This window comes from Syngnathoides biaculeatus, chromosome 13 (genome assembly GCF_019802595.1).
Source record: "Syngnathoides biaculeatus isolate LvHL_M chromosome 13, ASM1980259v1, whole genome shotgun sequence".
In the NCBI taxonomy this organism is placed as follows: Eukaryota; Metazoa; Chordata; class Actinopteri; order Syngnathiformes; family Syngnathidae; genus Syngnathoides; species Syngnathoides biaculeatus.
Genome location: NC_084652.1, coordinates 8,164,037 through 8,179,283, shown reverse-complemented (window position 1 = coordinate 8,179,283; position 15,247 = coordinate 8,164,037). Strand labels below are relative to the sequence as shown.

The 15,247-nt window shown below is 40.7% G+C and overlaps 1 protein-coding gene across 1 annotated transcript; it reads right to left on the bottom strand.

The window, feature by feature from the left end:
• Positions 1–1,451: 1,451 nt before the first annotated feature.
• Positions 1,452–13,533, bottom strand: vangl2 (VANGL planar cell polarity protein 2). Its single transcript, XM_061839877.1, has 8 exons — positions 13,417–13,533; positions 11,294–11,660; positions 10,798–10,921; positions 8,363–8,970; positions 7,410–7,543; positions 6,971–7,106; positions 4,916–5,165; positions 1,452–3,725 (listed from the first exon to the last, which is right to left on the bottom strand). Exons 2-8 carry the CDS (start codon positions 11,362–11,364, stop codon positions 3,465–3,467), a joined length of 1,584 nt encoding a protein of 527 aa, XP_061695861.1. The 5' UTR covers positions 11,365–11,660; positions 13,417–13,533; the 3' UTR covers positions 1,452–3,464.
• Positions 13,534–15,247: the final 1,714 nt, after the last annotated feature.

Genomic DNA, 15,247 nt, shown 5'->3' with positions numbered 1-15,247 from the left:
AAGTCGACACACGTTTTGCAACTGAATGTCACTCGGTGAACGTGTTGCGTTGGATACTTGATCTCGAAAGCAATCACGTTGGCCGCACTACTTATACATCGTTAATACTGCGGTCCACACGACAGAAATTCAATTTGGGATTTTGGTCTTGCTCAAGATTGAATTCACACAATCTGCCAATTCAACCTTAAGAAGTCAAAGATGCTTACTTAACGTGCGTGTGTGTAAGGGTGAGTCAGTTCGCAGACGCTGGAAGGTCGAAAACAACAGCGGATGGTCGGGTTATTCCGGAAAGACGAAGCAAAAAGCAATCGGTAGACTGCAGAGAGCACCTCGCATTTATCGATACAAGTGGAGCGGAACGCAAAGCGTTTTTGGGTTGTATTCGGAGTCGACCTGGGGTCAAAGGTCAAACTGCTGTTTCTATTAGCTGTAACAAAACAACAAAAAAGTGCTACCTGCTGTATAATAACATTTTTAGAAAGTAAAACCACTCAACATTTTAAGTTGTACTGTTTTCGAGCAAAATGGTTTAATCGGGTGAGAATTGAATTTTAAATAGTATTTTTCCCTCCAAGAATATATATATCAGAATTAGTTAGAGCGTCTTTACGAGACAATGAAGTCTTTTTTTTTTTTTTTTTATTCAAGGGGAAAAAAATTATGGGTTGTATTTTATTGTATTTCATTGAACATATTTAAGAAAAAAATTATTTTGAAAAACAAAATTGTCATTGATAGTGGGATTTTAAAAGGTTTATAACGATATTTTTGAGAAATGCTTTACTGATAGTATTTTTTAAGCTTTATTTTTTTCCAAGTTGTTTTGAAGTATTTGAAGAAAAAAATCATTCTTATGGGAATAGGTGGCATTTTTATTGAGACTGATTTTTACCTGGAAAAATACAGGTCTTACACTCACTTATTTAAAAAAAAAAGGGTAATTTTTTGTGTATAGCTAAATATTTACAAGAGAAATGGTTGTCAATTAAAAAAAATCCATATCCATATTGAAACCATATCCTTGGAACGCATTTTTCCAAAAGTCTTATTTTTGTCCAGAAAAAAAAAGTCTGAATTAAATGACAAATAAGGACTGTCCCTGAAAAAAAAAATGTGGAGAAAAATCCTCAAGAGAGAAAAAATATGTGAGAAAGAAGATGTTTCAAAATTAAAAAAAAAAAGGCACAATGTTTAAAAATTCTACACATTACCAAAAAGGCAACCAGGCAACCTTTTATACAGACTAAGAGATTTAATGTTGGAAAAATACTAACAACACTTTATACATCGCTAACAAATGTTTAAAAAAAAAAAAAGAAAATACAGACGCAAAAAAAAAAATCTACATTACCATCATTTCTGTTTTTTTTTTTTTTTTTTTTTTACAGGCCACTTGAAAAAAACATTCAGGAAAGAAAATTGCATCATAATTTAGGCACCTTTAAAGAAATGGTAAGACAAGTTAGAAAAATGTTACATTTGAGCCCTAAAGAACTCTTTTGAGATGCTTTGCACAGCATCGAGCCCATTAAGGCGTTAAGGTTGCGTTTATGTTTTGTTGATATGCACTTTCATAAAACACCATAAAACTAAAGCACAGACATGGTGGATGAGAAGCTGATAGGTTTGTTACGAAATAAAACTCAGAATTTTGACATTTCGAGGAAAATAAATTAGCTGAACTAAGCATTTTTCCAAAAGCACACGAGCTATTAAAAATGAGTTGACAAAAACAATAAAATGCACTAAATTGGTTATGTTGTCATCTGTAGTTAAAGTTATAGGGAACGCTTTCAAATTTTTTTTGTGTTAAGGTGTTGTTTTTGTGTAAAGTGAACTGGCAAGGCATGAACATACAAAGAGAAAATTCAGTCTTCTCATATTTCAAAAAGTGTTATCTGAGCACAAGATGCTACATTCTGTCGTGAGTACCGACGAGGATCAGGGCTGCACTGAAAGGGGGAAAAATAAAAAAAGTTCAAGAGTAAAAACCCCGAGTTCAAGAATGAAGTTGTATTTTTCAAGTATTAGGTCATATTTTTCGATGAAGTCTGACTTTTCCAATTATGTCATATTTTCTGGTTATTTTTAAGATTTTTAAGAAATATTTTTCCAACATGTTTTTTTTTTCAAGAACCAAAACCAATTTTTTAAATAAAGCCTGAAAAGCTATTTTTTTCCGAGAATAAAGGTTAATTTGTTCAAGAATACAGTTGGATCCCCCCCACCAAGAATAGAATTTTTTCAAGAAGTCACAAAAAAAGCTGTTCTCATCCCTGCGCCCTCGAAATGTTGTCATCACATGAGGATGAAGTTTAAGAACCAAAAAAAAAGACCTGTATCCTAAAAAAAAAAAAAAAAAAGTATGAAAACATGGACAATTAATAATAATAATAAAAAAAACAAGAACTATGTGAAATCAGGCTTCCAAATGAATTGCGACATTCTTCGAGCTTCGAGGCGCTGTGGGCGTGTCACTGACTACTCCGGAAACCCCGCCCCCAGCTGTCAATCAAAGACTTCCCCCCAGAATTCGGGTTTCTGTTGAGACTCAGCGGGCCGTTAATAGACGGAGGGATTTGTCAGCAGCAACATTCGTAACTATAATTTTGATGATACTAATCACAATTTCAATCCATTTTTTTAAATACACAATTTTTTTCATCCCCCCCAAGAACAAGTCTAATCACTCTTATGGGGGTGAAATTCTGGTTTTCATACGCACAACTTTGGTGTCACAATATTACCACTTTTCTCCTATTTATGGGGGGGAGATAGAGCTGTTCACCTCCAAAAATAGGACTTTATTCTCGAAAACTAAAACTTCATTCTAGTACGCTTTTATTATTATTTTTTTGCTTAAAAAACAAAAATATTAAGCAATTTCATAGCCCCGATTGCATAATTGCCCAAGTCAAAATCAACACAAGAAAAAAGTTTTTCTGTGCGTAGATTGTTGGTCATCCAGGTCATGGATGGTAATCCGCAAAAGTTTAATCGAGGCAGCTGGACGCTTCTTGCATGTTGAATTTGCTCAACTTATTTAATTTGTTGTTTTCCAAAAATGACTTTGACAAGTATGCTATTAGGAATTTTTTTTTTTTTTTTTTTTTTGTGAGTGTAGCCCTCAATCCTGCTTCATACGAGAGTATAAAAACAATAAAAGAGTACAAAAAAAGGTCAGGAGCCAGCTGCGGCGGGGCAGTGGTGGTGCGCTGCGGTCACAGTTTTTGAGGCGCGACGTGGCATCGCGGTCGTCGTGGTGGTCACGTAGTTCAAGTGGTTACAACAAAAAAAGGCGCCTTTGTTTGAAAAAAAAAAAAAAGAGAGAAAAGAAAAAAATATGCCTTTTTTTACAGCTTGTTCCATCAACAACACAGAAAAGACGAGTCCAAGGCATCAGGAGTTGATGGAAGGTCCCCCCCCCCCCCCCTCCCCATCCTCGGGGAGAGCGCAGGCCTTCAAACGGACGTCTCGGACTGGAGCCGCATGACGAACTTGTGGCTCTTGGGGTCCACGAACTCCTCGCCGAGGCGCAGGAAGGGAAGCGGCGTGACGGTGACCACCAGGGAGAAGTCGAGGCGGCGCACGGAGAAGACCAGGCCTTGGCGCAGCGCCGACGTTACCGGCTCCTCGCTCACCAGCGTCCACTGGCGCCCCCTGCCGTTGTGCTGCTGGTACTGCATGGTGGGGCCCGGGCTCAGGTAGCGCTCCAGGAAAGCCTGAACAGTGTGGGGGACAGCAGGGATCTAAGAATTGCATAGCAACCTGATGTATAACAATAGACATTTGGGATTATTTTTAAATGCATATAAACAACCGATTTTAATCAATATATGATTATAAATTACAGTTTGACATGCGATGCCAGGAGTCAAACCAGGGAAACTTTGACCACTTGATCGGCCACTCTACCAATATTGATTTTGATATGTAATTTTTTTCCCCAGAATATAATTAAATGTTTTTATATTAAGATTTGCACATGCCTGTAGGTACTGAGTCTATTTTATAATAATAAACTATAATAATAGTACAATACATATATAAATACCTGTATATTACAGTCATTTCTCAGGGGTAATATGCATTTTTTTACTCAAAAAGTTGTCAAAAGTCAGTCGTATTATACAGTACACATGTGTAGGGAAAATTGACACCAAAAAATGCATTTTATAAGCACCATCTAAAGCAGGGGTGTCAAACTCATTTTTGTAGCGGGCCACATTGTAGGTACGGTTTGCCTCAGAGCTCAGTTATGACTGAGAAACCATCAAAATCTTTAATCACATCATTATATTTATATAGGAAATTTTGGTGCATATTTTCAGCAAGAATCATGGAAGTTAACACATGATTTGCCTTTGCGGGCCACATAAAATTATGTGGCGGGCCAGATCTGGCCCCCGGGCCTTGAGTTTGACACCTGTGATCGAGCGGTTGTGAAAAAGCTGTACACTTAAATTCCCATCTCACAAATAAACATTCAAAATAAAGTATTTGTATTTGCAGTGAAGTGTGCGCGAGTGACCCTAACCCGAACGCCTAGGGGACAGATTATTCTAATTATTATTATTTACCGGAATTTTCACATCAGGATGAATATCGTGTATACTAGTGATTCCCAAACAGTGTGCCGTGGGAAGTTATCCAATTTTATGTAATTGCTAAAAAAAAAAACATTTCCAAGAAATAATGTATCTTCATTCAAATATTTATGCCAGTGAGGCACAATGACAGACAGAACAAAAATAATCCTCTTCTATTAGATGGGAGGAAGTACATACAGTAATTAAATCGATCCATTTTTGGTGACGTTTACTTTTGTTGGTGTGCTGTGGGATTTTTCAACTGTAAAAAATGTGCCTTGGCTCTATAAAGGCTGGCAATCACCGGTGTATATTTTTCTGACCTTGGGCGTCATGTTGTGCGTGATGCAGAACTGCAGGTGCGTGAGGATGCTCTCCATGCTGTGGAAGGCCTGCTGCCGCGTGGTCCTCAGGTACTTCTGCATAGCCCGCGCCATGGGGGCGAAGATGGCCTGCGCCGCCTCGCGGGGGTCCATCACCTCGCGGGGGTGCTTGGGGGACGAGGTCGATCCCGCCTCGTCTTCGTGGAGGCGCTTGATGTGCGTGAACGCCTCCTCCACCGCCACCACCAGCCTGCAATGTCGGAGGGACTTTTAGTGGCGATACTGTTGTCACAACAAGGCTGTACGGAAAATGGATGGATATATACAGTTCCCTCCAAAAGTACTGGAACGGGTGGGTCAATTCAGGTCATTTGGGTTTCAGATCAAAAGATGAGACAAATGTGCAAAAATCCCAGATTTTATTTCATGGTATTCACAACTAGATGTATTTAACAACTTTGTGTTTGATTCCACACACTTTTCAACTGTGCAAACGTAGTACAGCATGTGACTAACGGGCATTCAGTTGCTCAGGTGTTGCCTTTCAGATTACCGTAATTCCCGGTGTACAGAGCGCACCTGGTTATAAGCGTCACCCAGTACATTTGTAAAGGAAATACTATTTGGTACATACATAGGCTGCAGCTGTGTAAAAGCCGCGAGTGCACACATTGAAACACGAGATATTTACAAAGAAAGACGGTACACAAAGAGTTTACCGCTAGTGCCGTACTAATGCTAACGCTAGCGCCTCATTAACAGGGTCGGTTAAAAAAAAAAAGCATACCGATAAAAATCACTGAGACACGGCTAGCACAGCGCTAACAGGGCCGGACTGGTAAAAGTTACTTCCTCGGCACATATACTACACCGGTCTCACTCTTATCTTTTCTGCCCCCTAGCGGCCGTGAGAAAAAAAAATGCACAAATTAGCCGCATCACCGCATAAACCGCAGGGTTGAAAGCGTGTGAAAAAAGTCGCAGCTTGTAGGCCAGAAATTATGGTAAAAGCTTAAACGTCAGATAGAGGTTGTTTTCGGCTTTCAGCTGTGAAAACTGCATTTGCTGTTATGTAAACATAAAAGAGCAGTCGATGGAAGAAAAGCAAACCATTTTGAAGCTGAGACAATAAGGAAAGTCAATCAGAGCTATTCCACCAACATTAGGCAGAGCCAGTACAACCATTTACAGTGCCGTGAAAAAGAAATTAAGTACTAGTTTATTGGGCAACAGACAAATAGCCATACACTTGGCTGACAGCAGTTGATAATAGAAACATTGTGAGATCTGCAAAAAAAAAGAGTCCAAGCCAGCACTGACAACCACCACAGGTCAGGAGGGAGATATCACAATCCACAATTCAAAGAAGACCAAGAGAAGAAATTTACACGACCAGACCACAAAATGCGAACGTTTACAAAAAAAAAAAAAAAAAAAAAGCTGTGCACCAGGAGCCTCGGGTATTAACAGAGTGCCACAAACAAAGCTGGCGACCACATCAGCTTGAATTTGAGAAACGTTATCCAACACGGCGTGAAAGATTACGAGAGCTGTGTAGTGAAGCAGGTTAAGCAGGTAGCTGACAAGATGGAAAGGCAAGAATTAGGGCACCGACAGCTAAAACTTCTACCCTTGGACGAGGAATTGCAAGGGATTCCGGTTACAGTAAGCCATTTAAAAAAAAAAAAAAAAAAAAAAAAAGAGTGAGAAATGTGGCGGCTAAAACAGATCAGCCAAAAGCAGATTTTTCATTTGTTGGACTATTATTTTGGTACAGTACAAGGAGTAACGATTATGTTCTGATTTGCTAACCCTTTGCAACTCTCAATACAAAATGGAGAAATATAGGTTGAGTCCGAGTCTTATTTAAAAGGATTCATTAAAAAAAAAAAAAGAATGTGTCCATGGTATGAGACAAAATGACAAAGCATACTTGACAACTTGCAGTTCATATAAATCTAGTTATTTGGAATGAGGGTTTACTACCTCCGAAAGAACATTTAGACTCACTTCACGCAAGCCAAAGCTAAATTGGTTGCGTTGGCGTCTCACTACCTGGCCTTGCGTTTGCGGATCCTGCGGTCCATCTCCGCCTCCTCGTAGTAGAACTCGTTGTGGGAGTTGTCTCGCCTCCTGGCGGCTGCGGCGATCATGGCGCGCGACTGGCCTGTTGAATTGTTGGCGGGGTTTTCTGTGGAATTATAATTTTTTTGTTACACAATTGTTTTTACATAATTAATACATTTGTGACACATAGCCATTATACCTGGAGAAAATATTATTTAGGAGTGGACTTGAATTTAATTTTTTTTTTTAGTAATTTTAAAAACTATCATATGTATTATATAATATTTATAATTATGTATATTTAAATACAATGGAGCATAGGTTGATTGAAGGGAAAGTATGGTTATCTGTTTACAGCTCTTATACAAGAGAGGAAAATTCTGTGAGTTTTACTCTACATTAAAAAGTGGGCGGGGGGCATCTTTACCATCAAGCGAGTAGACTTTGAAGCCTGTCATCTTCTTGGACAGAATAGACTTTGGCAGGTTGACCAAGGCAGGATTGTAGACGGGAAAGTCGTTGTAGTAATGGTCCAACACCCACACAGCTGCCCGCTGGATACTAGAACACACAGCACTTGGCTTTGTCACTTTTATCTGTTTTGGATGTTTAGAATGTTCATACGGGTTTTACCGGCTGTGCATTGGCGATTCTGACTGCTAACGTGTGGTTACATGTACTGTAGTGTGTTTGTGTGCAGCTTAACAGCTGTCAATGCTGATCTGTGCATCCAACAACACTGTAGCTTTGCTTAACATTGGTCTTTGACGATGATAATGCTTTGGAAGACCCTTAAAAAAATTGGTGACCTTAGAACAGGGCTCTGTTATGGATTGAAAGACATTTTTCAATTAGGTAGCATGGTGAGCTAGTCGTACTTCTCCCTCAAGGTTGAGAAGTTCAAGGTTTGAATGTCAGTTCAGGACGTCCTGTGTGTGTATTATTTCCTGGTAATGTTCGCTTCATTGAAATTGTCTATAAGTGTGAATCATTGTTTGTCTGTATGTACCTTGCAATTGACTTGCAACCACAATCACTTTGGTTGTCTTTCCATTAAGACAAATTCAAGGCCATCCAAACTGTCTTCACCACATAAAAGCAACTTTAACGGCATATTTTTCCCTTACTGTATCAGTACAGCAAAGGAAGAAATTTCCATGCATTCAAAATGGAACCCAGACACAAATACACGTAGAAGAGCAGTGGCCCTAATATTGAACCCTGTGGAACCCCACAACATTGGTGCCTAGTGGGACTACTAATGCTCCCACACATAGTTCTGTGTTAGGATATAAAATAATCCATAGCGCTGCCACTATTGACCATAATATTTTGAGAACAAGGGTTATTAAAAATGTATGACCAGGTATTGGGACTAACCTGAGGTGACCCACGTTGTAGAAGCGACTAGCGCCATCCGTGCTGCGCACCACTTTTAGGCAGAAGGCGGGCTGCAAGTGGCGCACCTCCAGCAGCACCAGCGCCAGATACTGGATGAATAGCAGCGCGTCCACGAGCGAGGCTGCGTACTCCACGATGCCACGGTAGTCGCGCTCACGGGGCTCCAGCACACGCACACCGTAGAAGAGCCAGTAGGATGCCACAAAGAGGAAGACCAGTACCATGAGCAGGCAGCGGAAGACGAAGAAGCGCGGCAGGGTGGCGCGCGGAGGCCGGAGGAAGAGGGCCCACGAAGAGATAAGCAGCACTAGGAGTTTGAAGGCTAGTGAGACATAGAGGCCCTCGCAGGGCGTGCCGCAAGGCTCCAGGGCATCCCGCCACAGCGCTTGTGGCAGCACGAGGAAAGCCAGCGGCGTCACCAGCGCAAAAAAGCTCAGGCAACCGCCCAGCGCTGGGCCCAAGAAGCGCTTGCACTCCAGAGGAGTTGACTCTTCCAGGTCCTTGGTGACTCGTGTCAGGTCCTCATTAGAGATGCTGTGCTCCGACGTCCCCGTGACCACAGTTGTGGTCTCGCCCCAGTTGTCATCCTGACAAACAATAAGAAGGGCCCGTTAATGATATGAAACCTGTCCAAGTTTAAGGAGTAACCCACACAAAAACCAGAGAGCTGCTTGTCTTGGGCTCCATGTTTGGTTTTCTACTATATTTTTCTCTTCACAGTCAAGCTTCCAGAACAAGCTGACAATCTTGTGTTCCTGAAACTCTGCCTCTGAAACAGTTCATCAATTAGCACGTTTACTGGATGCTTTTTAACGGTAGACATACAGTACATTACTTGAATCAGAATCAGCTTTATTTGGAAATTACAAGGAATTTGTCTTTGGTAGTTGGTACCACCCAACATAGATGTTGAGTACAAAGAACAGAAGAAACGAACTATCAATAACGAAGCGCAACAGACAGTCCATTGACAGGGAGCTTTTTTCTTTCTCGGAACTCACAGTTGTGCAAGGATAGTCTTCTAGCATGCCCGTTAGAGCAGGGGTCACCAACGTGGTGCCCACGGTTGCCCGCGAGGACCACTTAAGGCGCCCGCAAAACATGTTCTAAAAATAGCAAAGGTCACAAATTGTTATAATAACTATTATTAGTGTTTTAAATTTTGTATCTGACGTGCTTACATTAATGAAAAATTTAAAGCATAAAGTATTTATATATAAGTAACATAAGGAGTTCTGCTATTTTGGAACTTGGCCGCAAACAGGCCCTTCATACGATGGGTATTCACAAAGTAGCCCTCAGCCTCAAAAAGGTTGGTGACCCCTGCGTTGGAGCGATATTTCAGTGCAATGACAATGGACCTTTCCGACCTGTCAATCAGTCATACGATAATAGCCAATTAGATAGCCGTATTGTCTTAACCCCTGGGTTGACACGCCCCTCTCGCCCTATTGTCTCACTAGCAATGCTGGTTGACAGTAGCGTGCGCTTAGAAAAGTTCATGTTATGAAGAAAATGGTCCTCAGATGCGCTTGGGGAACGTGCAATTCTGAAGAAAGATATCCCGCTATGTTACAAGGGGCCCGGTTGATTCATTTTTCAAAACCTAAAACACAGTTGACAAAGTGTGTTCGATGGATTAAGGCTTGCGGAAGACCGCATGTGCAACTAAATGTGGACAATATCAGCAAACATTAGGCTGTATGGTCGAAGGTAAGTGAGGGAGAAGTTTTATCAGTGCTTTATACATTGCAGGAGGACAACTTTCACTTTGTTAGTGTATCACTGACCTGGCGAAGGAAGTGTGTCATGTTTAATGCCGAAGAGTCAGGTTAGGGACACGTAAATGCGCGATGTCATGCAAGAGAAATGTCTGTTTGCTGATTTGTATCACATCGGACTTTTAAGACAGAGCACTGGGGTTCGATTACGAGCCAAGTCAAATGAATACACCCACTGACTTTAAAGACTACAATGATATTACTCGTGATCTTTCCAAGTAAATAGTATTCACCCTGCTTTACATGCGCAGTACGATTCCACTATTTTATCCTGTTGGATTTCAATATGAAGTTGGTGAGGCGTCAAACTTTTTTGCATCACTCGCCAACATTTCGCTTTAATTCGTGACATTGCATCCTGCTCGGTCCAAAATATTAATTTTGTGAAATAGTTGAGACCTCTGTAGAACTCTCCTGGACAAGTCTGAGGCATTTGGCAAAAAACATACCCCAATATTATCTGGAATACGCGATAGAGAATCAACTTCAAACATGCTCTTTACAATCGCCATTTTGGAAGCTTGTCGGACATGGCTCAGGGGGCAGAGCTTAAGATCGCCATCGGGAAGGTCCATTGCGCAAAGGGTGTCGAGGTTTAACGAGTGTATGCAGTTTAAAGTGACGTTCACTCACCCGGTCATCCCCTCGAGTGGATTCTGCGTCCAGCAGCGGCTCTCCGGGCGTCTGAATTGTCACCGACTTGTCTCCGCGGCTGCTGCCATCTCTGCTTTTGGAGCGATGGCGGTCCCGCCGATCCCTGCCAGGTATGAAGAGGACCAGTTGATGACATCGCGGGAAGGCTGCGGTCTGAATCCCTCCCTATACACTATATAGTGAGTTCGTCATTTTGTAATGTTTGAATTTGTAGCGGGTATAGGTTATCCCCTACATTGAGCGCTGAATGCATCTTGAAAATTAATGAACCACTGTTACTTGCTACAAAATTAATACACAGCACCCCATGATGACAGAAAAATCAACACAAATAGACATATAGAGCTTGGCTTGAAAAACACACTGTTCAACGTTTATTGCGGAAGATTTAGGAAATAGGTGAATAATTGACACCACAGTCGCAAAGCCGTCTTTTTGAAAGGCTAAATGTTCAGTAGGTGCGGTGCGGCCCCACCTGTGCTTGCGGGAGCTCCGGGAGTGGGAAGACTTGTACGAGTATCCCGAATACTGTGACTCGTTGTCCATGTCTCGGGCGGGCGGCGAGCGGGCTTTGCGAGCCCCGCTTCCTCCTCCTCCTCCGCCCGTGCCGCACGGCTTGCCGACGCCGCCCAGCTGGCTCTTGCGCTCCGAGATGGACTTGGTTGAGAGGGCCAGTGGCAGCTTGAGCAGGTCAACCTTGCTCCTGAGGGAATCTATCTTGGAGGTCGAGGAGGGGGCCGTGGGAGAAGGGGGGGCGGGAGTGGGAGAGGAAGAGGAGGAGAGGGGCGGGAGAGGATGGTGGGGAGGAGAGTCAAGGCAGGGAGAGCGGAGGTGGCCGTGATCTGAAAGACAAACCAATAACAATCACACGATGCTACAATAACAGACACCATGCATAATAGAAATCAGCAGAATGACAAAAAAACAATAGAGTTAAAAAAATGAATGCAATATACGTTTTATATCATTATGATGACTCCTCATGCTATTTTTTTCCATTTTAAACTGCCAGAGTGCATAATATAAATACAAACAACAATAATTTCTCACTTGAGTACAACAGGCGCCCCCAAAATCGCACTCACACAGTCGCATTTTCCTTCTACCTACTTATAATACGCAGCTGTTGTGCAGAATAAAGGGAGTCAGTCGTATGAACGAGTTACTGCAGATAAAAAATGTACACATTGTTAAAAAGAAAAACACGGAACTAAACCTGGAATCCGGCACAACAAAAAATAATCTGGATTACGTTAATCAGCCTTGGATAATTATGTCAAACCACCACAAAGCCCATAACTACTGACATGCACGCTCAAAACATGAATCAATAACCTCATAGTAACTCGTATTTAATTGGGTTTTTTAAAGAAACGTTAAAATTCTCTCAGTTACACCAAAAATGCCTACCTTCGCTCAGGCACCCAATAAACGTACGCTCTGCGTACTTGTACTTTAACAGGTTAGTTAGTGTACAGAATTTTAAGTACACGCGAGGCGAAGGTATTTTTCAAAAGGCACCGGTGAGTGTTTCTGTCATCTAGTAAGCGAAAATACTCAATACAATCCCACGTTTCGTCAAACACGCCCACTTACCGGTATAGGTCTATACTACATCCTAAGGCTGAACGATTTTTTCCACGTGTAACATGCTTACTTTTTTTTTTTTTTTGCAAAAATGTATATTCTACACGAGAAATTGTACTAGAATGAACAAGTCAACATCCTTTTCAGGCAAATGTGTTCTTGCAGTATCTTCATATCATTAATAACAGCCAATAATATGATTAATCCGTTAACTCCTCTCACCTGTTAAGAATAATCACCACTTTGCATAACAGAAATAATGCGAAAAACTAAAAAAAATAGTCAGTAGATACGATAAACATACATAGATGCATCTATCATACAATTTCTTTTATACCATTATTTACCTTGCAACTAATTTTTTTAATCTCTTAATATTATAGTAATATTTTGTTACAGTGTACTTACTGCGTTGTATTTACTTTTAATTCATTAAACTTTAATGCAATCCTTGAAAAGATGTAAAACCAGATATTTTGAATTATGTATTTGGCCATTGTGTTTTATTTGTATTTATCTTTTATTCACTTGTGTGGTCCATCTAAATTTTGCTTTTTATAAACTGTAGATAAAAAATGTTTCCCTGAATTTAACTTTTGGGAATTTTAGGATTTGTCATCATAAATAGTTATAAATAATACTAGTAAAAATATATGAAATATGAAAATTGAATAGAAACTCCATCGAGAGTAAAGAAAGTATAATGTAAACTGGCCGACTGCTGAATGATAGGACACAGATGACTCGAGGAGCGACACCATGCGGTAGAATTCATAAGGAAGTGTAAAATGGCCGCCAGGTGGAGTAAAACGGCATCAATCAAAGCGAGAGTTGTGGCACATTAACTCACTACAACATCCTTTTTGGCGATGAGCGCTAGCCAAAACGCTCCTGGCGGCGTTTAGTCATCTCCCGACGCCGCTACTAGTTCCGACACAAAGGCAGCCATATTGGATTACGGCATTCTTACAAAAACAAAAACAAAAAACTCGTTTTGCCCCCCCGTCTCACATTCCCTCCACGGCTTCAGGCGTCCCCGTGGTAACCGAGCCTCGCCGCAGCCATGGCAATGAAAGGAGGAGGGGCGAAATGGGGGTTGCAGGTTGACAGTTGCCGCGGTGACTTGACCTCACACCGCCCTCTGCTACGCCGCCTTCACGACACACACACACACAAAATAGACCAAAATAAAAAAAAGCCGCCATGATGGATGCCAGGCTGTAATACGCTGGTTGTTGGATAAAAAGGTGGGTGTGGCTCAGGGGTGTTGGCCATTGGCCTTTTGGAGGGAAAGAAGCAAGGCCTGATCTTACATTAGCAGTCACTGTGTATCGCACTCTCAAATATGCAAAGTTGAACACGAAAAATCACACGGGTAAAATTTGTCACGAGGAGAAAAACATAGATATTGAAAGACGTCGCTTATTTTATGTAGTCTTAACCAATGTTCCCTCTAAGCTGCGCCACTGATCCATCGCCTGACGGTTTTTTTTTTTTAAAACAGAAGCACACGGTCTCTGCTGCCCAGCCTACTTCTACTTCCTAGTTTACCTGACACCGCCCCCCTCTGCTCTTAAAGGGGTACACACATAATTACAAACACAGCACACACGCGTATCTTTATATCTGCGGGCATGACTGAGCACAGCCGTACATTTTTCAAAATGTGAGTGACTGCATTAGCCTATTAAAATCCTCGTCCTGTGCCCCAAAAATATTTAAACATGATCACTCTTGGTTAACATCTGGGATTAGCATACGTGTAATACAGAAAACTCATGCCATCATTCGTCGCTGGATGTACCCGCTAACGATGAAAACCTCCAATAGGGAGAGACCATTTATGTCCACTATTTTAACGCTAACGCAGGATGTAAAACACCATGGATGGGCTAACACATACCATTGATGTTGCCGTGTTATAACCCCTTCATGCGATGGATATTGCAAAACAAATGTTGCGGCAACACGTAGACAGAAAACAATCATCACGGGGATATTCTTTATCATATGTGAAAAATAACTAACATGACTAGATTACAGTATACATGTACAGTATATCTGTCTATATTATACTGCTCCCCGTGGTGGTCAAGACCCCCTACACAGTGAGTTCAAACAAGTGATCATATGCACATTTAATTCTTTAAATTTTGTTATATATTATGTTATAAAGTACAAAATGCTCAATTGCAAGTCCACATTACAAACATTAACATATGTTTTATTTGGGGGGGGGGGAGACAGAACAGATGAATGGCATTTTTGTTAATTTCAATGGGGAATTATACTTTATGAGATGAGTGTTTTTGAGTTGTGAGTGTGGGTGCAAAAAGAATGCTAAATAAATACAAATTACCTTCAAAATAATTGCCATTTGTGTAAAATATTTTTAAATATGTTTTCCAAATATTCTTTCGACCCCTAACGGGACAAGCTGAAAGAAAAAAGAAAAAAAGAAAAAACTATGACTGTTTAATTCACTCTGGACAAACATTTATGGATTAGTAATGACGCTACAACTGGTTATCTGGTAACTGAACAGTATTTTCCCTCATTTGTGTAAATTATTTTAAAACATTTGAAGTCTACACTATTTTTTCCACATATACTTTGATAAGTAACTAATATGCTTTGGAATAACACTTTTGGATTAGTGAGGTTACAAAAGTAAAAAAAAAAAAAAAAAAAAGTCAAATGCTCATTACGTATGTTCACATTTATAATTTATGTAGGATATATTTTTTTTTAAAAAAGTGTTTAGGTTTGTTTGAATACTGTTTACATTTTTGGAAGGTTTGATGCTTGCTAAGAAAACAAGAAAAATATTGTCATCATTCAT

Coding starts and splice junctions, on each gene's coding strand:
- vangl2 (XM_061839877.1), bottom strand. CDS start 11,364: ATGGACAACGAGTCACAGTATTCGGGATACTCGTACAAGTCTTCCCAC. Junction 10,922..11,293: donor CGGAGCTCCCGCAAGCACAG/GTGGGGCCGCAC, acceptor CATACCTGGCAG/GGATCGGCGGGACCGCCATC. Junction 5,166..6,970: donor ATCCGCAAACGCAAGGCCAG/GTAGTGAGACGC, acceptor CCGACATTGCAG/GCTGGTGGTGGCGGTGGAGG.